Here is a 27426-nt window from a genome sequence, read left to right on the forward strand (position 1 = left end):
TTTCCTGAACATTTAAAGGGCATGTAAAGGCAACAAAAATAAAATCCCATTTTTACTAGAAACATATCTCCAATATACTATGATTAAAAAATGTTTTTATAAGAAACCTGACTGTATGCAGTGAAATTTCCCTTCATTTACTGCTGTGGATAGGAATTGTCAGATGGTCCCTATCTGCTCTGCAGGGAAACAATCATACTTATGAACAGCAGGGGGGAGCCCCCATCTTACTTCCCAGCCATGCAGAACTCAAGCAGCTTTGTTTATGACGATCCCTAAGCAGCCCAGACCACACTGAGCATGTGCACAGTCTTGGTCTTGCAAAGATGTTTAAAGGAATAGTTTAGTGTGAAAATAACAACTGTGTAAATAGATAGGCTGTGTAAAATAAAAAATGTTTCTAATATAAGTTAGCCAAAAATGTAATATATAAAGGCTGGAGTGAACAGACTTCTAATATAACAGCCAGAATCCAACTTCCTGCTTTTCAGCTCTATAACTCTGAGTTAGTCAGCGACTTGAAGGGGGGCCACATGGTACATTTCTGTTCAGTGAGTTTGCAATTGATCCTCCGCATTCAGCTCAGATTCACAAGCAACAGATATGACCCATGTGCCCCCCCCCTCAAGTCTCTGATTGGTTACTGCCTGGTAGCCAGGGTAACCAGTCAGTGTAACCAAGAGAGCTGAAAAGCAGGAAGTAGTGTTCAGACTGACTTGTTACACATCAAATCACTCCAGCCTTTATACATTACATTTTTGGCTGACTAACTATATTAGAAACATTTTTTATTTTGCACAGCCTATCTATTTACCCAGTTTTATTTTTACACTGAACAATTCCTTTAACAAAGTTACAAGATGGTGACACCTTGTAGCCAACTTTGAAAGCATAAATCATTTGTTTGATTAGGCTTGTGGTGCAGTAAGTTCATATTTATATTTAGTATACAAAATACAGCATTTCTAGCCTTATTCTATTTTAGACTTTACATGCCCTCTAAAGCAGAGTGTAAATGCTCCAACATATTAAAGATGCCATTCCTTTATATATTATCCCCCCCCCCCACAACTTCACAAGGGGGTCATGTAATAAAATTCATTAACAGGACAAATATTCAAAATTGTTCTTTTGCGCACATTTATTAAAGTTTTTTGCAAACCTGGTATCTGTTGAAAAACCTTGCAAATGTTATAGGTTGCACGAGTGCACAGTGTAGGTAATACAACTTATTACTGGAAAACTTCTTACTTTTGTGCAGGAAGCCACCTTTAAACTAGGCATGCACCAAATCCAAGATTTCAATCCAAGTGCCTGGCTGAACCAAATCTGAATCCTTAAAAATACTTTTTATTACACAAACAAGGAAATTGTTATATCCTGCAAATTAGGTTTTGGATTCAGTCCGGGATTCAGTTGAATTCTTCATGAAAGATTTGGGATTCGGTCAAATCTAATAACAGTGGATTTGGTGCAGGTTCGGACTGGGGGGGGTCAGGGCCCACTGGGGCTAACACATCAGGGCCCTGCCGTCCCCCTTCGTTGCAAGGCCTCCATTGCTGCAAAAGTCCTTCTGTGTACCTGCATCATGCCTTCCTTATGCGATCGGGCGGGGGGAAGTTAGGAGCACTGGCTATGTCTAGCAGATCTGGACCCAGGGTCGGACTGCAGGGGGCTCAGGGCCAACCAGGGCTGACAAATCAGGGCCCAAGCCATGGCCGCCCCCCCCCAGTAGCAGGGCGCCTGCTGCTCCCCCCTTGTGGCAGGGCCCAAACCACTACCCCCTCCCAGTGGCAATGCCCCCTGCTAGTGCTGCCCCAGTCTCTGGGCTCCCCCCGGCATCGTGCCTTCCTTTTACACGATTGGCGGGGGGAGGTAAGGAGCGCCAGCTACTGCTGGAAGATCTGGGCCCAGGGTCGGACGCAAGGACGAGGTGGGTCAGGGCCAACCAGGGCTGACAAATCAGGGCCCCGCCATGGCCGCCACCCCCCCAGTAGCAGCGTCCGCACTGCTCCCCCCTCCCAGGGTCCCCTGCTGCCTTACTGCTGGGCAGGGGGAAGTCAGGAGAGCCAGCAATGTCTAACAATGATGTCTGGGTCGGCGGGGCCCATGAAGGCTGGGGCCCACCAGGTTTTTTCCCCAGTGTCCCAGTCCGACGCTGATTTGGTGTATCCCTACTTTAAATAAGAATTACCATTGCTTGCTTCTACTAACAATTTTATAACCAGATAATACAGCTATGCCTAGTGTCTACACATACAAATAAAACATCTCTTGTACATACACCAAGACTACTCCATAATTAGGGTTGCCACCTGGCCAGTATTTAACCGGCCTGGACAGTAAAAATGATGGTTGATCCCAATTTTATTAATAAGGAAAAAAGATAAATATATAAGAAGGCCGGTATTTTTTTCCAGAAAAGGTGGTAACCCTATCCATAATACATTATATTTGGGCTTTTATTTATTATTTCAATGTATCTTTGTTTAAAATCGTCACGTGTGCTTTTGCTACTAGGAAGATTATCCAGGTACAATTCTGCATCACTCTGCGTTGGCAGCATTATAGTTAAGCACAATGAGTCCCAGGCAGAATTTATTAGAGCACCAGTAAGAAATGGATTTCCCATGATATTAAATCAATCAGGGGTATTTTAAGAAGGAGTATATAATAAAGAGAATGTCAAGACCTTAACATCGTTCGATTTCTAAACATGTACAGCACATTTCGTTAACCACGGCAGACTAAAAGGTATATTTATAAAGGTGTGTAAAACGATGCCACCGAAATAACCAAATAATCTCACTTTGTTACCATTGTATGCAAGGTAAAATCGCACATACTTAAAAAGGTCTGTAAGAAACACCGCGGGATCATTTCTATGGGCTTATGAAAGTTGAACTTTCACTTTCACCCACTGATAAATACTCTTTTAAAAATCATCATCATTTATTTATATAGCACTGTCAAGATACGCAGTGCTTAAAAAATCCCATAGAAATTAATGGAGTGGCTGAATTTCACTCTAGCGGATGGTGGTGATCTCTAACTTCACTCTATTCTAAATATACCCCATTGTGTATAAAATGCTGGCATACAACAAGATCAGTTAAAATAATTGGTGTTGAACATTGGCTCTTTTTACACAGCATTTTAAACCACTTTTTGTATAAGAAATTATGTCAGTGACTTCAGAGGATTACTCCAGATCTGAGGTGGGGTAACAGAATGGGGTACATTTTGCTGTTAGTCTGATCATTATAAATAATCCAGTTATTTCCTTCTGAAATAATAGACTTTCAGTTTTATTGTGGAGGACAGTGTAAGTTCATGTGTAAGGACTATGCTGGGGGTGTTACAGATACGCCAGCTATTTTACACCAATTTAATTTTATACAAGGCATAAAATATTTTCCAAAGCATTATAAATATGGGGCTTAATGCTGCAATTCCCAAGTAGTATCCTCCTTCCGTTGGTGGAGGATATTAGAGTATCATTAGCCTGAGGCTACAGCAACTATAGAACTAGTTGTAACTTTCTCTTGATACAATTTAGCAACATTCTCCTTAAGTTCTGTAATCGAAAGCTACTGCTGAATTGTTTCCATAGTCGGAACCAGCAGAGAATATATAAATAGCCAGAAAAATACTGTTTTAAATGGCAAATATATTTATTAATAACTTTAAATTCCCTGACATTTTAATAGGCATGAAACAGAAACTGACATACATTTACTTATATTGTACTGCAACTTGTTTTTTATTTCATCCTGCAAACGTACAGTTGTAGTTCAACAACAGCTGTTGCCAGGCCCTGAATGGTATTCAAAATATGCCTTGGCTTTAAAATTACTCAGAGGCCCAAATCGCCCCCAGCAGCCCAATAAATAGTGATTGTCTATGGCATTTTAGTGTAGCCCCTATGGTATTTGCCAGAATCCACAGACTGCCAGTCCAGGCCTATCCTGGTTGGATTTCCCTCCTGTATACCCCCCTCCGGCCTGGGGGCTCAAGGCAAATACCCTCTATACCCGACCCAAAAACGACTTTCAATAAGGTCTATATAAGCAAGATAATATGCTAAATATGCTAGAAAAACAATTCAGGCATTTGGCTACTTAGGGGCAGATTTATCAAAGGTCGAGGTGAATTTCGAATGAAAAAAATCTAGTTTTGAGCTATTTTTTGCATACTTCGACTAGGGAATAGTCCAAATTCGATTTGAATTTGAAAAAAAAATTAAATTTATCATGTACTGTCTCCTTAAAAATTCGATTTCAACCATTCGCTATCTAAAACCTGCCGAATTGCTGTTTTAGCCTATGGGGGGCCTCCTAGAACCCAATTAGTGGACTTTCTAATCTACGTTTTTATGGGAAAAACTTCGAATACAATTCGTTCAATTCGTACGATTCAAATTCGATTGAATACGGACCTATTAGATCGAAAAAACTTCGACTTAATTTTGTTTGGTCTTTTTGAATACTAATTTCATAATTTTTTCAATTCAAAATTCGACCCTTGATAAATATGACCCTTAACTTTAGGGGACCCTGCAGCTGTGCATTTGACCCCCATCTCCTCTATAATGTGTATCTGTGTCAAATCATCTTTCTCTTGTAAAATATACTGTCCTCTAAATGTATTTTATTCCTTATTTTTTTTAATCAATATTTGATCAATTCTGTGATTATATTCTAACTGCCTATGAAGGAGATGAAATTACCCCAGTGTTCTTCTAGCCACTTTGTGCCAGGTTCTTTCTTTTCATACTGACTCACTGGCCCTTTGCAGTTCTGAAGGGAGTGCTGTGTAATCTCTCTAGTTGCCAGATACATTAAGGATTTTAGCATAGAACTGCAACTCTCTCCCTATATATAGAATTAGAAATGGCAGAGATATCTTGTGCCAGGGTTTGTGCGGTTTTCCTACTGTTCTTCATTTTGTTGGGCAAACGCAAACTATAATGTATAATAATAAAGTGGACAATTTGTGGGCTGGAGATAAGGCTTAAGAATACAGTAAATGATATCATCAATAAAAATCTCAATTTAAATTTCCCTCTCATTATACCTTTTTAAAAGATCTTAACAACTGGCAGCAGTTATAGGTAGAAAGGGAGCGAATAGTAAGCAGAGTCGGACAAGATGACAACACTTGAGCAATATGCTGACAATAAGATATACAGTAGAAGACAACAAAGACACTGATTTATTGCAGGCAGAGATGATATACTACAAGCACATAGACAATATGCAGTATGGATTGAAGCCAAGGGTGTTTCCCCATTCATCTGTGACCCAGCAAAAGTAATGATTAGCTCTTGTGCAATTCTCCATGAAAAAACTAAGCAGTGCTGTATAATGGGAAAACATGCGCAACAAAGATATCAACGAAAGGTAATTTTCACCTTTAATTGAACTTTTAGAATGATATTCTAGAGTACATGGTATTCTAGGTATTTGCATTTCATTATTTATTTTCTGCAGTTGTCTGGTCCCTCAGTAGCAACCAGGCAACGTTGTGAATGGCAGACTAAAATGTCAAAAAGTAGAAAGAAAAATACATTCTAAATATTAAAATGCTATGGAATTTAAAAAGTTTTAAAAACAGTGGTAATTGTCTCAGAGTATAACTGTTGGCAAAACCTTAGTGGAGCTTTTGCATTAATGTAACTAATGACATTCAGGAGCATCTATAGCATTCAGTGACATGGTTTATAATTTATAATATGGGTGCTTATAGAAAATACCAGAACCAGAGGTCTTTTTGCATCGAAAAAGCAAAATATTGCATGTTAAAATATTAGCCCCCAGCAATCCTAGAAATATATAACACATGAATGTACAACTAATCGCTGAATCTCAGATCAGATATTCCAAAGTGGGCCATAATCAGCTACAAACAGCCTTGGATCCCTAACAAAATAAAATATAATTCAAAGAAACTTTTCAATATATATTAATTGAAAAATGTAAATGGTTTTAAAGTTATTTGTAAAAGTAATTGTTCCTTTCGACAGTGCTGGTTCTGACTCTTTTAGCACAAATCAGGTTCTCCGTCGAGCCGTTAGCTGGTTTCAAGAGTCAGTATCAGCAGTGCAGAGAATATATTAGGCAGATTAATGCTGATTTCAACAGCAAATACATTTACAAATTACTACAACCATTGATATGTGTAATCCGGGTATACTGGGAAGTTACTTAGAATTACATATTTTCTAAATATGCAAAAATAAAAAACTATTAGGGGTAGAGTTATCATTAATAACATAAGCCAGGTCTATGTGGCAACAAGCTTTATGTGCATTTCACATAAAGCACATACGTGTGCTACCGGTTTTGTTTTAACCTATTGTATCTACCAGACAAGGGAGAGAATTCTTAACTACCCAATTCTCACTGAAAAAAATCCATCTGAAAACTTTAGCAAATTGTGTAAAGCAGTGTTAGTTGTGGGTAAAACAGTTGATTGGTTGCAAAATGGTTTTAGTGCCTTTGGGGATGTATTTCCTAAAAAAGGAGAAGAAAACCTTCACCACAATCCGTGAAACCCCTCCTTTAGCCCTCCCCATACCAAATTATTAGTGTCCATATCTTTGTACTGTGTATGCTGCAACTGACTGAAGAGGAACTGAAGGGGCAAGAGATGATTCCTGCTGTCAACCCTGCTGCACAAATCTGCATATTTTACAGTTGGTACAAAGATAGGGTCACATTTGACATGGGACGTGTGAAGAGGAAGGCTATGGAGGAAGCCTGGAGTTCTCCATACTCTTCCTATTTTCTTTCTGGCACCCTAGGCAACCCGGCTGGCCACCTCTTCCCCCCCCCCAGCAACCGCTCGTGCTACAAGACCGGGGTGCTATAAGAAAAGCGTCAGTGAAAGGCTAGCACAGGCCTGGACCCCCAAAGTAGTAGAGCCGGAGTCAAATTGTAAAAGGTTAAAAAGCTTACATTTTATTCTCCATAATTAAGAACCAAAGCCTGACACATTTCGTGTCTACCGAGGACACTAATAGTCATAGGCTGAACATTGAATACTACATACAGGATATTTAAAAGAGAAGAAGCCAATGGAAGATGAGTAGGCGGAGCTACCAGGTGTGACAATCTTCTGCATACCCCTAGTTCCAGCCATAGTATGGGACCCCATGATTCCTGATTGTGGGCCTATCTTTGAGTCTATACTTCGTTCAGTACAGGACAATACCTTACTGGAACTTGCAGCACACTCAAGAGTCAAGAGTGAGTTTATTATCATTTCATCCATATACGTTTGTACAGTACACAGTGAAACGAAACAACGTTCCTCTAGGACCATGGTGCTACACACAACATAGATGTACCGGACAACAGACAAAAAGTGCAAGTGCAAAAATATGCAACTCCTGCAAGACAGGACAGCATAGTGCAGGGACAGGACAAGACAGTGCACACAGTACTCTGGCAGTGCTCTTATGAGCTTTGATAAATAGATGTAAAAATTCATAAAAATTTTGGTAAAGGAAAATGTCGTAAAAATGTATTTGAGTTCACTTATTCACACACCTATTTTCTGTCATTTTTCCTCATCTACCAACATGTTTCAAAAAGTGGGCATGGCAATTTGTGAGAAGAATCATACCCACATGACATTTTTACAGACTTTTTTTTTTTTTTACGCTTTGAACTGTACGTGACGTATATCTGGAGACATATCTCCAGCATGAGCAAAAATAGGTCATTGAGATGCAAATATTACCAGTATTAGCTGTGGCTTAGATAAATACACTAGATCCCACTATAGCAGTCATTAGATAACATAAAACACCATTATACCCCACAAAACAATAGAACCTATTTAATCTGTATAATGGGGTCTGATGCTACTTGTCTGTGTATTGTATAAGTATAATGGGATGTAGAATATGTGGAGTTTACTGGGTATATACTGGGTGCCTCTGTTGGCTTCTGCAAGCTTACACAACACAACTTTATTCAAATGACAATTTTAAAGTGAAGCTGTACAAATGAAAAGTCCTTCTTTCCACTGAATTCTTCTATTTCACAGCACACTGTTACCCCAACCTTTTCCCCTTCTTTAGATATTTCCAACACAATTTTTTTTTGCCAGTGAATAAGATAAGATGTCTGATGAGAACAGGCAGATAGAAGTTGTGCTGCAGTTTCTAATTTCCTGATAAAAAAAATGTTTTTAAATAACTCAATATAATTAGGGGCATACTTATTAAGGGTCGAATTTCAAAATGAAAAAACTTTGAAATTTGAATTCAAAAAGACCAACCGAAATTAAGTTGAAGTTTTTTTTTTTTGGTCGAATAGGTCTGTATTCGGCTGAATCGTAAGAAATTAAGGAATAGCACATTCGATCGAATTCGATTTGAAGTTTTTCCCAAAAAAAAAAACTTAGATTTTATTTTTTAGTCCACCAATTGACTCCAAATAGATTCTAGGAGGTCCCCCATAGGCTAAAACAGCAATTCAGCAGGTTTTAGATGGCGAATTTTTCGAAGTTGAATTTTTAAACAGACAGTATATGATACATTTGGACTATTCCCTAGTAGAAGTACACATAGGGGCAGATTTATCAAGGGTCGAATTTCGAAGTTAAAAAACTTCGAAATTCAACCATCGAATTGGCCAAATTCGATAGTCAAAGTTTTCTTTTTGAATTTTTTGGCAGTTTTCGGTCTAAGTAAAATCGTTCGATCGATCTTAGAAATAGAACAATTCGAATGATTTAATCGATCGATTGAATGATTTTCAAAAAAACACTGACTTTTTAAAACTTAGCCAAATTTTGGCTCTAGGTTCTAGGAGGTCCCCATAGGCTAACATAGCAATTCGGCAGAAGTGTAGAAGTCGAAGTTTTTTTTAAAGAGACAGTACTTAGATTTTCGAATGGTCTAAGTTCCCAAAAAATACTTCGAAATTCTACGTTTTTTCATTTGAAAATTCACTTCGACCCTTCGTAAATGTGCCCCCTAAAATAGCTCTAAATTCGATTTTTTTTTTTTTCATTCGAAAATTCACCTCGACCTTTGATAAATCTGCCCCTAAGAATGCTGGACCCATTCGATCAAAAACGGACCTATTCAAATGAAAAAAAATTCGACTTTATTTCAGTTGGTCTTTTTGGATTCGAATTTCGAAGTTTTTTCCAATCCGAAATTCAGCCCTTGATAAACATGCCCCTAAATAAGTGTTACTCAGTATTGTGTATACGGTGCCCCACGTTTTGGTGGAACATTTTAAACCCATAAATAAAATGTTACAGAATTAAAGCAATTGTACTTCTAGCATACTCTCTAATATATATTCATTTAGAAAATGCACTGGTGTTTGTGAATATAACTTGTATGTGTCTGTCCATTTCTAGTCTCTGCCTTAGTAGTTGTTACTGTTGAGTCAGTGTAGCAAAAGCCGAGTGAATAATAACTGACCCGTAAAGAAATGTGCAAGTCAGTCTTCTGCTACATTGTTTCTAGAGAGAGAACCAGCAGTGCAGGGGGGAACAGACAGATACGGCTTTCAATGGAAATTTACAATTACCTTTAAAACTAGTAAAAAAAATATAATTATTAAATGTATATCGGAAAGCTGTTTTGAATTCCGTTTTCTTTCGTTTTGCAAAATATCATTTGGGGTTTGCGTCTCATTGAATTCGCAAATTGTGGCGCAGCTAATTGTAAGTTACAGTCGATACAAGAGATCCATCAGGAGGAGGCGCTACAGGAGCCAATTTGATTTAACATTCCATTGTTTCATGCCACAGTGCGAGTTTCCCTGAGAAGCCTTTATTTAAATAATACAGTGGAATAAAGCGATATATAATGTGTCCTTGTGTGTGTGTGTGTGTGTAAATAATGGGACATTTTGTATTTACGTGTTTTGTATAATTGGTCAGAAATCAACTTTTTGCAACATATTAATGTTTCCAATTCTCACTGACATATTTAATCGCTCAAAAATACCTGTAGATGGAAATTCTGCAGAGAGAGAGAGAGAGAGAGAGATAGTTGGGGAGCAGTGAATTGTCCATATAGAGGAGGAGGAGATGTGACATTAGAGTCAAGCAGTAGCAGCTGAGGGATAATACCAGGGATACAGGCACCTCTACATTCCCTGCCCCCAACGCCTGCATTATAGCTCTATCATCTATCTGTGCTCCTTTCCCTGGGTTTAGAAATCACAGGCAGACAAGCTGGGTCCATTGCTGGGTATGTTGAGTTATCATATAAGTACCATGTGCAATGTCTAAACCAGGCAACGAAAAGAAATACAGCGTTACAGACAATGACTCCAGCAATTAATTTCCCAGCGTCAGTCAGTAAAGGGTCAGTAAAATAGGGAAAATTAGCCCATTCTCTTCTACGTCCCATCACTGGGAAACAACAGCAGATAAGACTGAGCTGGAGTGACGCAAATCGCAGCAAGATCGACGCAATCTGCACTTATTTACAACTATAGTCCGTGTGAGATCTAACAACAAAATATACTGTGACCTACCCGTCTTCCCTGACCCCATGCCATAGATACTGGCACTTATACACCTCCCACCCATTATCATTATTTATACATATATACCTATATATCTATCTATTATATATCTATCTATTCATTATCTATTAATCTATTATATATAACTATCTATCATCTATCTCTCTATCTCTCTCTATTCGTTTTCTATTTATCTATGATATATCTATCTAGTTATCATATATTATATATGAATATATATATATATATATCATCTCTCTTTCTTTCTCTCTTCGATATCTATTTATCTATCTTTTATATATATATATATATATATATATATATATATAGAGTTATCATCTATCTATCTATTATTTATCTATCTATTTATCTTTCAATCCATTATATATATATATATATATATCTATATATATATATATATATATATATCTATATATATCTATATATATATATATATATATATATATATATATCTATTCACTATCTATCTATCTGCCTGTCTTCTATCTATTATCTGTCTATTTATCCATCCATCCATCCAATGTGTGTATATATATATATATATATACATATACATATATATATATATATATATATATATATATATATATATATATATATATATATATATATATATATATAGGAACAGAAAGTAGCCAGCACATCACGTAACAAAGTGAACGGTGCCTGGGTGCTAACAGCAGAATACGTGGTGAATAGTCCAAAATTAGGCGAGCACACACAGGTCTTAAGATTCAAAAAAGTTGTGCTTTTATTATGAAAAAATCCTAACGTTTCGGCTAGCAATCTAGCCTTTCTCAAAGTGAGAAAGGCTAGATTGCTAGCCGAAACGTTAGGATTTTTTCATAATAAAAGCACAACTTTTTTGAATCTTAAGACCTGTGTGTGCTCGCCTAATTTTGGACTATATATATATATATATATATATATATATATATATATATTCGCACAACGCTAATTGTCTGTTTCCAGCCCTCTGTTTATATCGTTTGCCAGTCTTTCTCATTTTCTTGGCAATTTACTGTATGGTGTATTTTTTACAATCTATCCACTATCTATCGGTCATATAACTATAAATCTATTTCAGTATTTCTCATACCATATCTAAATAATGACTCCACTGAGTTTCACAGAGATGATCAATCTGCCCATTTGTAAATATATAATATATTAAAATATGAAATCTATTGCTGATGGATCTAATCATTTGTGTTTAAGTTTGGGGGCAGAGAAGAAGGATTTGGAAATGAAACAAGAAAATAAATGAGTATTTGTTGTAGATATTGGGCAGAATGGGAAACGAGAAAGAACAATCATGAGATTAATTGGCGCATTAGTAAATAAAAAGAAACAAATATGAATGGATTGGGAAGATAATGGTAAGACTATTGATCAGATAAACAAATAGATCGATTAATGGGATAACTGCGTATAAGAGCAGATAATAATTAGGTCAATTAGACATACTTTGCAAAATACGACATCCATCAACATATCCACAAAAGTATCTTTCCCTATATCAGTGCTTATTAGTTCTATACAAATAAAATAAGGTATTCGCCCCCTATACCTACACAACTACATGAGCACACGGCTGAACTTCTAATTAATATACTGTCACAGAATCACCAAAACACTGGTATCAAACGCGCACATGATTTTTTAGACCTTTATTCAAATGTCTAGTGGCTGGAGCGAGTATCTAGGGATTCATGTCAATTGCAAATGTGTATGGAAAGTGACAGCCAGATAGACTGACAGATGGAATTTGCCACAGGTTGGATACAGGTGAGTGTAGGACAGGAGAGAGCAGTGACATGGATAGAAGAGCCCCACTGTTACAATGGTTCATAGGACAGACAGGCTGGAGATCAAAGTAGCAGAAATAGAAAAAGGCTGGAGAAGTAACATCACTACTATACACACAGCAACAACTGCCAGCCTGCAAGCATTGCCACTTTCCAAAGGTACCGATAATAAATAACAGTAACAATATCATTATGGTTATTAATAATAAGAATATTAATAATAAAAAAACATGAATCTACGAATATAAGCATATATTCAATACTGTCATATTGAGATCTACAGTTAGTTTAGTATAGATATTGGTATATATATGGAGGCTTAGGTAGCACCATATATATATATATATATATATATATAGACCGAACCACAAGAATACTTTGAATGAAATCCTTTCGTTTCCAATTAATATTAACGATACCCAGGATTTGAAATAAACCACAAAGAAATATATGTAGAAGACCTACATTTGCTATGTCTGTCTCTATATCAATACAATATATCTGTCAGGTATGAAACGATTTAAACTAAACAAAAGGATAAACCAGTTACAATGTGTTGTTTTTATTTATTTACCAATCTCAGAATCTCTAGATACGGTACAGAAACGTGTTATTCAATATTAAATTCTGTTTTCGAGTCGTACCCTGCGACATACGACAAAGTTACCAAATGGAAGTGTCGCTGCCAAAAAGGCGCCTTTGCAGTTTTGCTCGAACCCCCGATGTATCAACAACACATAAGGGAATTATTTGTACGCAATTTCCCTGCTTTTCAACAAATACACCGTTGTACAAGGACCTAAAAGACGCAAAGAATCGTACATAATAGCAAAGCTACAATTTCATTAGATGCCAAAGTGCAGTGGGAAGACATAGCATTGTGGACATGGCACTGTAGGGCTTAGTAAATGACAAACTAAAGTAAAGTGATAATCACATGCATTAAGACAAACAATGGAAGATATTTGTGATAATATTTCCCGTTATTCTCTCAGTTACTGCGACCCTGCTGCTGGGCACAAATATCCAGGACATAATTGTTGTACAGGTTAATCGTGGTTGACAACACCTGCTATGAGCTTGTCTAATGACACTGATACAAACAGGACATTGTGAGCTACTCACTGTGCCACAGAAAGGAGCTTATCCCTAAATAATGTCATACCCAGTGTAACAGCTCAGTCACAGCCGCACTACAACTCCCAGCACACGTTGAGGGATGTAGTAGCCCATGGAGAGCTGCATTAGCCAGGGAATCTCTAAAGGACTCAGTGTATAGACTAGTGTGCAGCCTGGGAGAGGCAAGTGATGGCTACTGGAAACTTTTAATGGGAAGTTGTAGCCAAGTTGCAGCATGGAGAGGCAGGAGCACAGTCCTACAGCCCGACACACCCCTCAGACACCGACCCCTTGGCAGCTGCTCTGTTCATAGAAGAAGTGTGAGGCCGAGGAAGGTCCCTGCGGCAGCAGTAACGTTGGCAAAGCTGCAAATGGCATTGTGTCCCCCCTCCCTGCACCATCCCGGCTCTACCGCTGCCACATCCCTTTCTTGTCAAATCAATAGAGAATGAAAAGCCTTACGTTGCATTGGCAGCCCGAGCATTTCTGGGAGCCCCTTGACAGGAGCGTCTGTGGCGAGCGCTGAGCTTTGCATCATTTTACCGACGTGCCGCTGCCCTAAAAGCTCTGACCTTGTCAACCAATAAAGAGAAGAGCAGGAAGGGGGTGCGAGGCCCCAGGCCAGGCATGGACGGTACCAATGACAGGTGGGCAGCCCGGAGGAGCCGTGGGTTGCCGGGATTCTGCTGGCGGAGATGCTGCAGCGCTTCCCAGCTGGAGTGCAGATCACTTTGATTCATTTACACTGCAGGAGTCGCTCTGACATCACCGCCCGCAGGGAGGACACGCCCACTCGCCAATCGAATAAGACAGGGCGTGGACAGGGCTCCCAGGTTTGGCCTCAGGTAAGTGCACATACCGCGCTTGGGATTTGCTAGTGGGCGGAGTCCAAAGTGAGCACACCCCCACGGATTTTTAAATGAAGCAGCAGCAGCAGCAGGTGTTTTATTCAGGTAATTCTCGCGGCGCAAAGACTCCACACCACACGCTGGACTCAACACTCTCCATTCAACAGCCGCTGGGAAAGTGACAGAAGGAAGGTCACGAGGGTCTCTCATGTGCACGTGGTACCACCGAGTAGCGACACCCACAGTGGCCCACGTGTAAGGAGAGGCTCTTCTTGTGGCTCCAACTAGGTTTTCTCTCCACGTTTCGCTTTACAAGATGAAGTGTAGGTTAGGCTTATATATATATGCAGATATGTGCGGGCTTAGGCGGATGGGTACAAATGGCTTATCCGAAGGGGAGAAGGCTTGTGCTCTGTATGTGGCGCACCCTCCCGCACTTAGTGGTTCAGCCCATTCCCATAGACTCCCGTCCTATTCGGCGCCCATTTACTGTTTGTCACTCCCAGCAGTCCATTCAATTTAGGGACTCGTAAACTTAAAGGAGACATTTAGTGTAAAAAACATAAGAACGTACCAGTGCATTATACTCATTTAGATATAGAAGAATTGTGCTTCAAAAAGTAGTGTTTCAGGCTGATTTATTGAATATTTCTGCAAAAACCCTAATAATCCCTCCCTTCTCTCCCACTTCATACTCCTGAATTCCAAGGCTTTACAGGGGAGCCAACGGCTCTCAGCTCACTGCACTGTAGGCAGGAACCAATCAGCAGCTAGCAGGACCTGATAGGGAACTGAAGCCTATTTTTGCTTATCTGCCTGCAGGGCTGTGATTGGCTGTCCCCCTGTACTGTGCTTCTGGCAGGGACCATTAGGACACGCCCACCCCTCTTTTGAAACAGTCCGGGACCAGAGAACATCTATAGGGAGCGACAATAAAAGGTCTATTTTTAAAGATAATATTAATTTTTAGCACCATGTAAAAATAACACCATATATTACTTATAACTGCCGACAAAATTAGGGTTTTTAATTTATCCTATATGTCACCTTTAACGCCCAAAATGGCGCTCCGCCCCATGCCTCTTAGCTGAACTCCTTTATTGATCTGAAACTTATTTTCTCCTATAAAGCGAAACAGTAATTAGAATGAGATCAACTTCTGGTTTAAACCACTATTTGTTGGGTGGGGGGGGAGGTCATGGAGCTGATTCTGCAAATTAATTTTGCTCCCTTGAGAAAGATGTTCACACCAAATGCAGGCGACCAATGAGGGAAACGCTGCTGAATACATGTTGTAAGTGGCAGTGGGATGCACTGAATTCTGCTTGGGCTCCTATGTTTCAACACACGTGGGAAGATTACAGTACACTGGAGCATCACCTTGACATTAATTGTTGATTTGATGTTGAGAGTGAAACTCAAACATAACATTCATCTTGATTTTCGTGTGTGTGGTTTTTGTTTAATATTTTGCTTTAGCAGCTATTTTGTGATTCGGATGCAATTTCCCCTTCCAAGAGTTTGAATGTGACTGAACAGGGTCAGCCTGAATAGGAGGCTCCATAATAAAACGTGACGCAAAGAAATGAGCTTGTGACGTTTATTTGAAAGCTGGAAGGAGGCAGAGGAGCCACTGAAAAGTTGCTAAGAATAGAGCATTCTATAAATATGATGGTATTTTAAATAAAAATGCAATCTGTGCAGCCCTGCAACATTTATTAGATGTGTCCCTGAATGTTCAAGTTATCTGGTAACTAAACTTTAGGGTTATGTTTAGGCCTCTGTCTACTTGAAATACCTATTTTGAATTTCAGTTAAGGTCTAGCGATTGCTGGTTTCTTGCCTGTGAATAATGTATTGTATTAAAATGATTGTTTATAATGCATTTGGCATTCTATTTTAGCCCAGTAAGTTATTGCAGATTTACTCTGATTGGTATTTAACTTTTTGGGGGAGGTGAATATAAAGAGAAATTTGTGGAAATATACCATATAAAGGGTAAGGCACTGGTAATACCCCATCTAGAATATGCAGTACAGTTTTGGTCTCTCTCTTATATGCGTGTCTTACTTGCATGAGTTATAGTTTGTTCCTCTTGTCTGTAGCACTTATAGATGCACGTATCAATCGCAACTTTGATTGTTTGTAGTTAGTTGTTATCCTGTGCTCATTTACTGTTCATCGGTTATAATCAGGTTCATATTTGCACCAGAATTTTGATCAATACAGAAAACCTCATGCACTTGGTCAAAACAGGCCCAGGCTCAGTAGCCTTTCATTAAATGTACAAAGTCAAAACAAGATGCCTGTGACCTACGAGGATGTGGACTTTGTTACTATGACACTTGCTACTATCCACCAGCTCTCTCTTCATTCCTCCCCCTCAGAGCAGATGCCACTCATGTATGTTTGAGAAAGGGAACTCCCACATCCATTAAGAGAATTATGTGTTGGGTGTGAAGAATGAGTGAGGAGTGTGAGCAAAGCAGAGAGTGCAGAACGTGATGCAGCAGCTCTTGGAGCTGTCCACAAAGCAGTACTGAAACACTGCCACACACAACCTCACTGACCGATTCTCTAAAAATGCTAAAATGCTAAATTCTGAGAATAATAAATGGGTTTCTGAGTTCTTTCTTTCACGGGGCAGCAGAATAAGCTGGGCATTCAGATGCAGAAATCGGATTGCAGTCCTAGCTCTTAATAGAGTTGATTAGCAGCCGCTTCGTTATCCCAGTGTATCTTCAGTAGGGCAGGCACAGGATTACCCAGGATAACTCCTTCCATAATACCATCCAATTGGTTACATGAGGATTTAACAGATGGGCTCCTCAGTGCGTGTGCACACATCAGATCCCCAGCATCCAGATTATCAGATGCCTGAGATTTGACTGGCACAGACAGCTGGCACAGTAACATAAGGAGCACAGACATTACCTGCACACAGGGCTGCAGCAAGAACACACGGCACACGCCAGTTAATAGCACAGGGAAAGGAATGTGACAGGTAGTGACCCAGGGGACAGATGCACAGACAACATAATCAGGCACACAGATGATCATCCACTCATTTCTTATACTCTTCAAATATGGGACTCCCTCAAAAATAAACTCAAGCTGAAATCAAAAGATTCACTACTTACTCCTCTAATGCATAACCCAGACTTCCCTCCTGGATTACAAAGAGGGTATTTTCAGAATTGGGACTAAGGAAAAGTCTCACAGATATTCCATATTTGCCCCATTGCCACAATTCCCAAATGGGAACAAGCAAAAGAAAATTTCAACCTTCCTCAAAGTGAGTTCCAACATATTTCAAGCAATGTTTCACAACTTACTAGAGCTAATGAAAGAGACCAACTAAACACAGACTTTGAAAATAGATGCCGGCAAAAACAATTTACACTTCACAGTATTTCAGCAATATATGGGCTACTTTCCTCCCAAACTGCTACTCCCATAGAAAGTTTATCTCACTTTAAGTCATGGGAAAAAGAGTTGAACAGAACCTTTACTACACAAGAGATAGAGGATATGATTCTGAAATCCTTCATGGGACAAAGGAGCTTCAGAAAACAAGAGAATAATTATAAAATTATCATAAGATGGTATAATACACCCCTCAAATTGAGCAAAATATTCTCAGGCACTTCGGACATCTGTTGGCATTGTGGCTCCTCCACAGGCACATTATTACACATTGTTTGGGAGTGTGCAGGAATACAAACCTTCTGGGATAAGGGAATTGACATTTGCAACACTGAGTTACAATTACCATCTCTACCTACAAGAAATCTCTAATGCAATACGCTCTAAATGCAGCAAAGATACTAATCCCTTGAAAGTGGAAATCATCAACAATACCTACAATAGTGGAATGGACACCAGAAATGGAGGACATTCGTAAATTTGAGGACTTACACGCTGAATCGACCCATGACAGTATCCCATTAAACTAAACAAACCCCTGGTTGCTGCTTCACATGGACACAAACACAAGTAAATGGCTTGCTGGTAACACAACACAGTTAAGCTTACTCCTAACTCATGATCTTGCTACTGTTCTATACTACAGATTTGCATTCTCCACAGCCAAGGGCAGTGTATGGGTGCTTGGAACAGCTGATGTCCCTGTAAATGACTTGAAGAACTGTAACTCTCACACCAACTGTCTGGCTGATATCTTGGAACGTGAAAACTTTCACTCTATGTTATGTATCTTGTTACATCAAGAAAAGCAAAATGCCAACATATAATGTAAAAGTCATTCATTTAACAATCAGAGTAATGGCAATGCAATATAGCAGAAATATTTTCCTGCAGAGATTTTCAGAGCTCAAGAAGGAGGTTTTTTAAAGCTTACTTTGCAATCCCCAGAATAACAAACTGTCACACCAACTTAAATGATCTCTTATGTAAGTTTCTATTTGATCAGTTCTTAAAATAAATGCCATAATTCTATTTCTGAGGAAGCTGCTTTCCTATAGTCTTATGTTAAATAACAACGCTACACTTTTCTAGATACAATAAGCAGCGCATGGCTAAATTGGATCAAGCAGCGCTGCACTTAACCACGCAACTGTCAAACTGAGACTGACCTTTTAAGTGGATTATAATGATCTAGCGTTGTCCAGGTTTTTAACTAAACATTTATCTCTAGGACAAATATTAAAAAAAAAAAAACAACCTTATCGAAGCAGGCTTGGCTAATTTCATAATTTTAGCATCTCTGGAGAATATTTATTCTGGACACAGAGGGGCAGATTTCTCAAAATATTAGATTGTGACTCCCAACTAGGCTTTGTCCTAGAAACGTAAGTACCCTGGGGAATTCATGTTTTGGTTGAATCTGCAGAATTTTGGGGTAAATTGCCTTAGAAAATTACAAGGGCCACTTGTTTGTAATTAAATTGTCCTTGCACAGTGAAACGTGTTGAATAGTAACAAGCTATTACAAGGGGGGAATTGGTATTTGGTATGCATTTTTTATACTTGACTTACCTAAAATGATCATTGTATATATAGTGCTATAACTTCCAAGGGGATGGATCCCTTTTATTGGCACTATGCACAATATGGTCAATTAAAGCAGGAGACGGATAACCTTCATTGGTTATTATATTATACCATTATTTTCCAATCCTCTAGACCTGGTTAAACCCATTTAATGTAAACAAATGCACTGATGTCATACAATAAAATTACAGTGATGTCTTTCAACACATTTTTACAGACCTTTATGAATATTCTCTTAGTCCTTTGGAAGACTTGGAAGAAAGGACTGGACTGCCTTTTTTTCTTTAGTATCTCAACAAATATACTAGTAACTCACATGAATGTATTACTCTAAAGGTGTCCAGACAGTCTGCTGTTCAGTGGGTGCTTTTGTATAATTTTTTTTTTTGGACTTTAAAGTCCAACAAAAAATCAGAACAGATATTACAGTTCCATAGCAGTTGGTGATTTGACTTTGTCAGTCTGAAAAACGAAGTTTACACAATGTTCATGTGCACATGAAAGCTAATCTTTCTAAGAGCTTGTTCATAAATGTGCAGCTAAACAACTGCTCAAGACAAAATGATCTTATCTTTTACTATTTGTGTCTATGTTCAGTATAGCATGAACATTAAGGGGTTGTTTCTTAAAGTCCAAATACAAAAACTTGAAAATTTTTAATTTTTGGACTATAAAATCTGAATTTTAAGTAGAAAAAAAACTTGAATTTTTCATGATTTATTATACCCCGAGGCTGCTAAAAAGTCTGAATCCAAAAATACTCCATCTCCAATCTGTCGGGGTCCTGTAGAAGTCAATGACAAAGGGCCCCTTTTTAAATTTAAAGATATCATGGTCTGCGCTGAGTTTTGTACAAAAATCCGGTTTCTAGCAATTTCAGGAAAAATTTGAGCATTTCAGGCATAAAACCCGAAAATGTGTTCTTATTTTTTCGCAATAAAGTTTTTTTCGTTTTATTTCCGAACTGATTTTATCGCATTTTTTCAATGATAAATATGGTCAAATAGTGGATTCTAGTTTGGTCAGACTTTTTTTGACTTAAAAAATCAGAAAAAAAGGAAGATTATTTCATACTTACCGAGATCTTCCTTTCCTAGACGTACTCCATGTCAGTACGTTACGGGATAGCCCCTCCTCCCTGCTCCAATTAGAAGGAACCTCCCCAAGCCTTTAAAAGGCCAACCACACCCACCTACCGGCGTCTTTGTAACAAGCTCTTAAATTACCGGAAAAGAAAGGGCGGGTGTACTGACATGGAGTACGTCTAGGAAAGGAAGATCTCGGTAAGTATGAAATAATCTTCCTTTTTCCCTAGATGTACTCCATGTCAGTACGTTACGGGACATAGCAAGTTAACGTTATCCCATGGGAGGGAATATGCTTTAAGAAGAAACTGTAATAAGGAAAGGAGTATCTCTGACTAGATAGTCCACCATCATGCAAACTCCTTACCTTAATATAGAGAGTCCAGGTGAAAACCCCAGAATAAGTTCACCAGGCTAAGAATAGAGCTATAGTATAGCATATACTATAGAGAAAGAGAGAGAGAGCGCGAGAGAGAGATGTTAGCCCACTGAGAGTGAGGAACAAGTTAGCTCACTAACCACCACTTCACCCTCCAGAAGAGAGAGAGAGAGAGAGGAAGACAGTCCTGTAAAAGGCGAATTCAGCAAGCTGAAATACTTACTCTCCTACTCACCAAATAGCATTCATCACATGTATGCCTAAATTCAGTGCAAATTGCAAGGTACCTGTAAGAAACACTTGGTAGGAGTAAGAACCCAAAACAGACACAATATAGAAATGATCTACTTAGGATATATCCATAAATGTAGGATATCCAATGAACCCTGAGGTACCCAAGGCCAGTACCATAAATATCTTCATATCAGAATGCATGTTAGTCAGGACTGTTCTAACCGAAAGCAGATCCTAAAGATCGGAGACAAGGGCACCTGAGAAAATAATTGGGATTAGAATTCCTTACCCTGTGTAAGGTCCTGTGATGAGGCAGACTCAATTAACTGTAAAGAGTTGAGCAACTCCAGTACCTAAGAAAGAGCCCCTGTTGGTTGACCCAACCTAGTACTCTGAGAGGTATAACTGAATACCCCTAAGGTTACAGATCCCAATAACCACAGTGCAACTAAAGGACTAATTCCAAGATTTATGGAGGCAGATTATATGCCCTGGATAAATGTTTCTAGTCACCCACAAACCTGTGTTCTCTCTAACCATAAGGGACCCACTTATATGTGGAATCAACTATACTACATATTTAATCGTTGAGGCTGACCTTGGAACTGGAGGGACGCTATGGATGTTCCAGTAAGTGTCAGAAGGGCCTCTGATCTACTAGAGTCATGCTGGGTCATATGTATCAGGAGTGGCGCAGGAATGTGAATCCAAGAACAAACCAGGATAATAGGAGTGTTGTATCTGGAAGTTACCTGGACATTGAGCTCTGTGCGAATGTTTCAGACACAATTTTCAGCAGGTGTAAATGTAATCCCCCTAGCATAGGGAACAATGTGACAGAAATACTTCCAAGCATCCCATTTGAAGCTAGACAAACCTGTATGACAGATACATAAAATATCCTTAATTCATTCTCAATGAAATTAATGACTAGAAGTGGTAAGAGATTACACTCTACTGTAATGACTGCAACCGTCCCACTTAAGGGAAGACTATGATCCTGCTCAGAAGAGCCAAGTACATTTTCGGCCGAAACAATAGGACAAGTAGCAACTGCAGTATGTAACTGTAAGGAGGAAAGATCCAAAACTGCTGGTGTTCCAAGAGGGCACAGACATAGAGAGGGAAAATAATTAACGCTCCTAGGACGCCTCCATCTGCTGTCCAATCAGTTACCTATCTGGTGTGGAAGAACAGCCAGCCCTGTATTCTAAAAAACCACTAACTAGGGGATTGAGAAATTGAAGAAAAAAATAAATAAATGGGCCCAAAATAAGTGCCTTCTGGACACAGAGCCTTAAGTCACAAAGCCGTTTTGATGATAGTATAAGGTAGTATAAGCAGAATATCCCTATCCTGGGCCAGACTTGAACAGAGGTCATCTCTGTGGACTAACAAGACACTTTGAGGACTCCTATAGCCTGAAAACCCTTGGTTTGAAATATATACATTATGCAAATTCCCAGTGGCCTGATATGTATGTGTACCCTGTCTCTATAGACACCCTGTATTGGCAGATAAAATGTCCCATCTATCCTGACATTAAGAATATCAGTAGAAATAGTATAGGAATAACACTGGGTAGTGGCTCCCCTCTCTAATTTGTAGGAGGCACTAAGGAGTCACCCTAGAAAATGGTAGAAATACATCTGGGGATCCTTCAGCCAAGCATAGAGAACTGTATACCTTGTTCTTCCTTAAACCTATGAATATGGAATTTCCACAGGTTGCACCCCTAGAAACTAGCCAGATGTCATGGCTGCTATAGTGATATTTATGGATGAAGAGTTCAATTACTGATTGTTCCAGGAATCTTCAAAAATACTATATGTTGCATAAAAATATAGGTTTATTGAGCCAACGTTTCTGGTTCCAAAAAAGAACCCATCCCAAGGACACAAATCATATATAGATATCTGTGCAAACATATATACACACTCATATACATGCCTTAGTATTAAAATATATGCACCTGCCTATGGCCCTCTTATAGATGTAAACATATATGTTGCTTGGTAGACCAGTTGTATTATGGAGTTTATCCATTAATTGAGCATTTGTTCTGAAGGCAGTAGAATCCCCCTGCAGGATGTGGGCCATGGTGCAAGCATATATTAAAATATGTGATAATAATATGTACCTCGGTCAGAGTCCTAAGCTCCTGGTAGAGCACAGTACCCGACCCCAGAGCTCGAGCTGCGTGGGTAGTAATAAACTGCACAATTGACTGGGCAAAGCAATTATCTGGTCCTCCATTCGTTCAGGCAGTGATCGGTGATACAAGGCTGCTGAATCTGGAAAAATGTACATTCAATGGTCCCAAAAGTAGTACATACCTGTGGTTATTGTTAACCCAGCAATCCTTATGACAGACAGGCTTCAGAACTCCTGTAGTGTTTATCAAGACAAAGTTAAGCTTACCTGCCATCGGGAAAAAATATTGCCTAGTGTCTAATTTATTAAGCCATATCTTATCCCAGGAGCAATGCCATGGAATGAAAAGACATTCATATGTAGGTTCATATGTAGGTATTCCTATCAGTAGTCATCTGGATTAAACCTGAATATACCCCAGAAACAATTACAACCCCATGTAATGCATAGTTTAGGTTAGCTGCAGTCAGAGCAAACCTATATCCGACCTTCATAGCCACCCAGTCCAGTGATCTACATCTATTAGAGCTACTGGTTCAAGGTGAGCAATAATTAGAGCATATCATACTGCAGAGAATAGGAGCATACCGATATGATCACAGCAACATGTAATACATAAAATATTAGCTACTGCTTAGGGCAAGCGTAAATCTGGTCCTAGCCGTTCCCAGGCCTGTGCTTTACATACCTTAGGGCTACCTATTCCAGGTGAGCCATAGCCAGGGTATATACTGCAGAAGAAAATATAAGCACAGATTCAATCACAGTAACATGAAATACATAGTTTATATTAGCTGCTGCTTAGGGCAAGCATATCTCAGGGCCTAGCAACTCAAAAGGCCTGTGCTCTACTTGTTCCATGAGAGAAATAGCCAACTCATAAACTGCAGAAAACCTGTAGTACATAGTTAGGTTAGCTGCTGCTTATAGCAAGCATGTATCAGGACCTAGCAGCAAGACAGATCTGTGCTCTACATCTCACAGGGCTACGTGTTCTTTGTGAGCAATAGCCAGAGCATAAGCTGTATAACAAAATAGTAGCACAGGTACAATCACAGCAATATGAAATACATAGTTAGATTAGCTGCTGCTTCGAGCAAGCATGTCTCAGGGCCTAGCAGCCAGCCAGACCTGTGCTCTACATCCTGTAGGGCCACGTTTTACCTGTGAGCAATAGCCAGAGCTTAAGCTGTAGAACAAAATAGGAGCACAGGTACAATCACGGAAACATGAGGTCCATAGTTTAGATTAGCTGCTGCATAGAGCAAGCTTATATCAGGCCCTAGCATTCAGCCAGACCTTTGCTCGACCTCTATTATGGCTACCTGTTCTATGTGAGCAATAGCCAAAACATAGAATGCAGAACAAAAATAGTGCAATACATATTATGGATTATCTGATGTTTATAGCAAGTATATATCGGAGCCTAGCAGCCCCCCCAGCCCAGTGATCCATATTCAATAGGGCTACTGGTGTCCTATTTGTAAATGGCTTGTGCTTTCAGGCAGGAAACAATCATAACCAGGCACAGTGCAGATAAGCATATGAATATATAGCATGCAAGCAGTTAGTTAGACTTTAGTACACTGCAGAACAGCATATGGACACACTCCTTACCTGCTGCTCATTATGCAAGGCTGGAAGCAGACCCCTTAATGTCACAAATTCCAGGACACTCTATTGTTAACGGGAAAACAGGCCTCACAAGTTTACTGACAACAGCAGGACTTACCTGAGGCTGCAGCTTCCTCGCTTGCTGAGTTAGAGAGTGGGCGGGGCCATCTCCACTTGCTTTAGCTGGACCTGATTATCCTCAGCTGGTGTCTGCACTCAGTGGGGGGTTGATTATACTCAGCTGGTGTCTGCATAGGCAGGGAACCCAAAGCAACTGCGTAGGTTATACTGAGGCGAATTGGATAATTAGTGTTGGTGCTTCCTGCACAGGCCCAAGTTTGCTATAATATGAAGCCTATAGCGAAACTTTTTTTTATATTTTTTATTTTTTATTATTATTTTAACTACCTCCACCTTAGGAAAGTCTGTTGAGGGAGGCAGTTGGCCATGACCTGCCCCCATTAAAACAAAAATAAAACAAAGGTAACAGGGGGCAGTAAGGTTCAGGCCCCTAACTAATTAGCCTAAGTTAACCGCCACCTCCCTCGCCCATTCGTAAAAATGGGGTGTAGGGGCCACATACACCAGTGCCGCCTGAGGCCCTCTGGGCAGGTCGGGAGGGCACACGAATGGGGGGACAAGCACCTGCCACCCAATGCTCTTGATAGCAATACAGGAAGGCAACTGAAATACAGGCAGACAAGGAGTAGCAAACATTGCACCTCAGTGCCTTACCTGATACAAAAGCTGAAGTTCAGAAGACTCCAGGTCTGAGGTAGTGTGCTGGGGGGAAAAAAGGTCCCATGGACCAAAACCCCTGTCCCTAGGACGCCTTCCGGGCAGGCCTAATGCTTTCCTAGGCGTAAAAGAGAAAAACAAAAATTTGCTTCTAATGATTGAGGCCTTTGTTCAGAGAACAAAGCCAAGAGCATAAGAGAAGGAAAAAAAAGACGCCGGTAGGTGGGTGTGGTTGGCCTTTTAAAGGCTTGGGGAGGTTCCTTCTAATTGGAGCAGGGAGGAGGGGCTATCCCGTAACGTACTGACATGGAATACGTCTAGGGAAAATTGGATTTCGATAAATAACCCCCTTAGACATGAAGGCATTCATCTTGAAAATGGTCAGCCTCATGTTATATGGTCCCCGTGACAAATGGCTTGTATACAATAAAAGAATATTAAACACAAATAATTAAAAATGATAACTACCGGATACTATTTTATAAAAGATAATGGTTTATTAAAATCACTGTTGGCCATAGGAAGAATAGGCACTAGAAGGCTGTAAAGGCACATTAGAGATCTGGGAAGTGAGGCTTACAGCTGAGCACACAGAGAATAACTACATCTTGCTCATGAGTAGATAGTTCGCTGCCGAAGGCAACGAGTCCGGAGGCTCATGTATAGGTACATGCCGAGCAAACACATACTGGAAAGGAAATAAAACACCACACACAGACTTAAATCCAGGCGAGAAAATCCCACTTCCAGCGTCTTACTCCAGCGTCCCTTCAAATTCACTGTCTCCTTTTCAGCTACGACGCCCCTTCTCAACAGCCGTTTTCTCACAGCAATATGGTGGAATTCCTCTTCAGGGATATCAATGAGTATCTGAGGCTGGATGGCGTTGTCACTGTCATGCTCAATGGAACCCTGCAGAGATCTGCTAGGCAATAAACTGTGCAAAAAAGAGTTTTCTTCACCGGTATTCTTTTCCTCCTCTACTTGCACATGGGCTGGGAACTCAACCTCTGAGCCTGGATGGCTTTTTTTGTTTTTATTTTCATGATCTTCTGTATTTAGTGGTGGATATATGAGTTTATGGTGGATCTTAGTCTTTTCCTCACTGGGTTCCTCTACTGGGGTATCTTTATTTGAATTGGTTTCTTTTTTCCTAGTGCCATTCCTCTGTCTCTCCAAGAGCACCACCTCATCCTCCAGATAATCATTTGCCAGGTTTTCCCTTGAATAATGAGCCTTCATAAAGGTCAGAACATTTGGGAAATCCCAAACCAGCTTGTTTCCACTGTCCTGGACTTGACAAAAGGGACAAAGTGCTTTTGATGGCCAGGGAAGTTTTGGAAATTCTGGATCCTCACTTGGTGCACCTGGTAAAATGAAATAATGGTTAAGTGTTTAACCGAATACATTATCATTATTTGTAATAAAGTATATACAGTAGAAACGGACATGAACGGGGTGGTTCACCTTAAAGTTAACTTTTAGTATGTTTTAGAATGGCTAATTCTAAGCAACTTTTTAATTGGTCTTTATTTATTTTTTTTTTATTGTTTTTCACTTCTTTGCTTTCTTCTTTTGACTCTGCTCCAATGGGGGTCACTGACCCCATCTACAAAAAAAATGCTCTGTAAGGCTACAAATGTATTGTTATTGCTACTTTTTGTTACTCATCTTTCTATTCAGTCTCTCTCCTATTCATATTCCAGTCTTTTATTCAAATTAGTGCATGGTTGCTAGGGTAATTTGAACCCTATCAACAGATTGCTAAAATAGCAAACTGGAGAGGTGCTAAATAAAAAGCTAAATAACTCAAAAACCACAGATAATAAAAAATGAAAACCAATTGCAAATTGTCTCAGAATACTCTCTCTACATCATACTAAAAGGTAATTTAAAAGTGAACAACCC

At 39.4% G+C, this 27426-nt stretch overlaps 2 protein-coding genes across 5 annotated transcripts in view; both read right to left on the minus strand.

Annotated features, from left to right (window-relative positions):
• LOC108715646 (LIM/homeobox protein Lhx4) overlaps positions 1 to 14456 on the minus strand; it is a 32610-nt gene extending 18154 nt beyond the window's left edge. The window contains exon 1 of the mRNA XM_018260984.2: positions 13916 to 14456. Within this exon, the coding sequence (XP_018116473.1) occupies positions 13916 to 13991 (76 nt within the window). The 5' untranslated portion in view covers positions 13992 to 14456. The remainder of the gene's footprint in view (positions 1 to 13915) is intronic.
• An 11537-nt stretch (positions 14457 to 25993) lies between these two features.
• Positions 25994 to 27426, minus strand: part of qsox1.S (quiescin sulfhydryl oxidase 1 S homeolog) — a 35988-nt gene continuing 34555 nt past the window's right edge. For all 4 annotated transcript variants that reach the window (XM_041561518.1, XM_041561517.1, XM_041561516.1 and 1 more), the window contains one exon: positions 25994 to 26885. In XM_041561518.1, coding sequence (XP_041417452.1) covers positions 26131 to 26885 — 755 coding nt within the window. In that variant the 3' untranslated portion in view covers positions 25994 to 26130. The remainder of the gene's footprint in view (positions 26886 to 27426) is intronic.

This window comes from Xenopus laevis, chromosome 4S, assembly GCF_017654675.1.
Source record: "Xenopus laevis strain J_2021 chromosome 4S, Xenopus_laevis_v10.1, whole genome shotgun sequence".
Classification (NCBI taxonomy): domain Eukaryota; kingdom Metazoa; phylum Chordata; class Amphibia; order Anura; family Pipidae; genus Xenopus; species Xenopus laevis.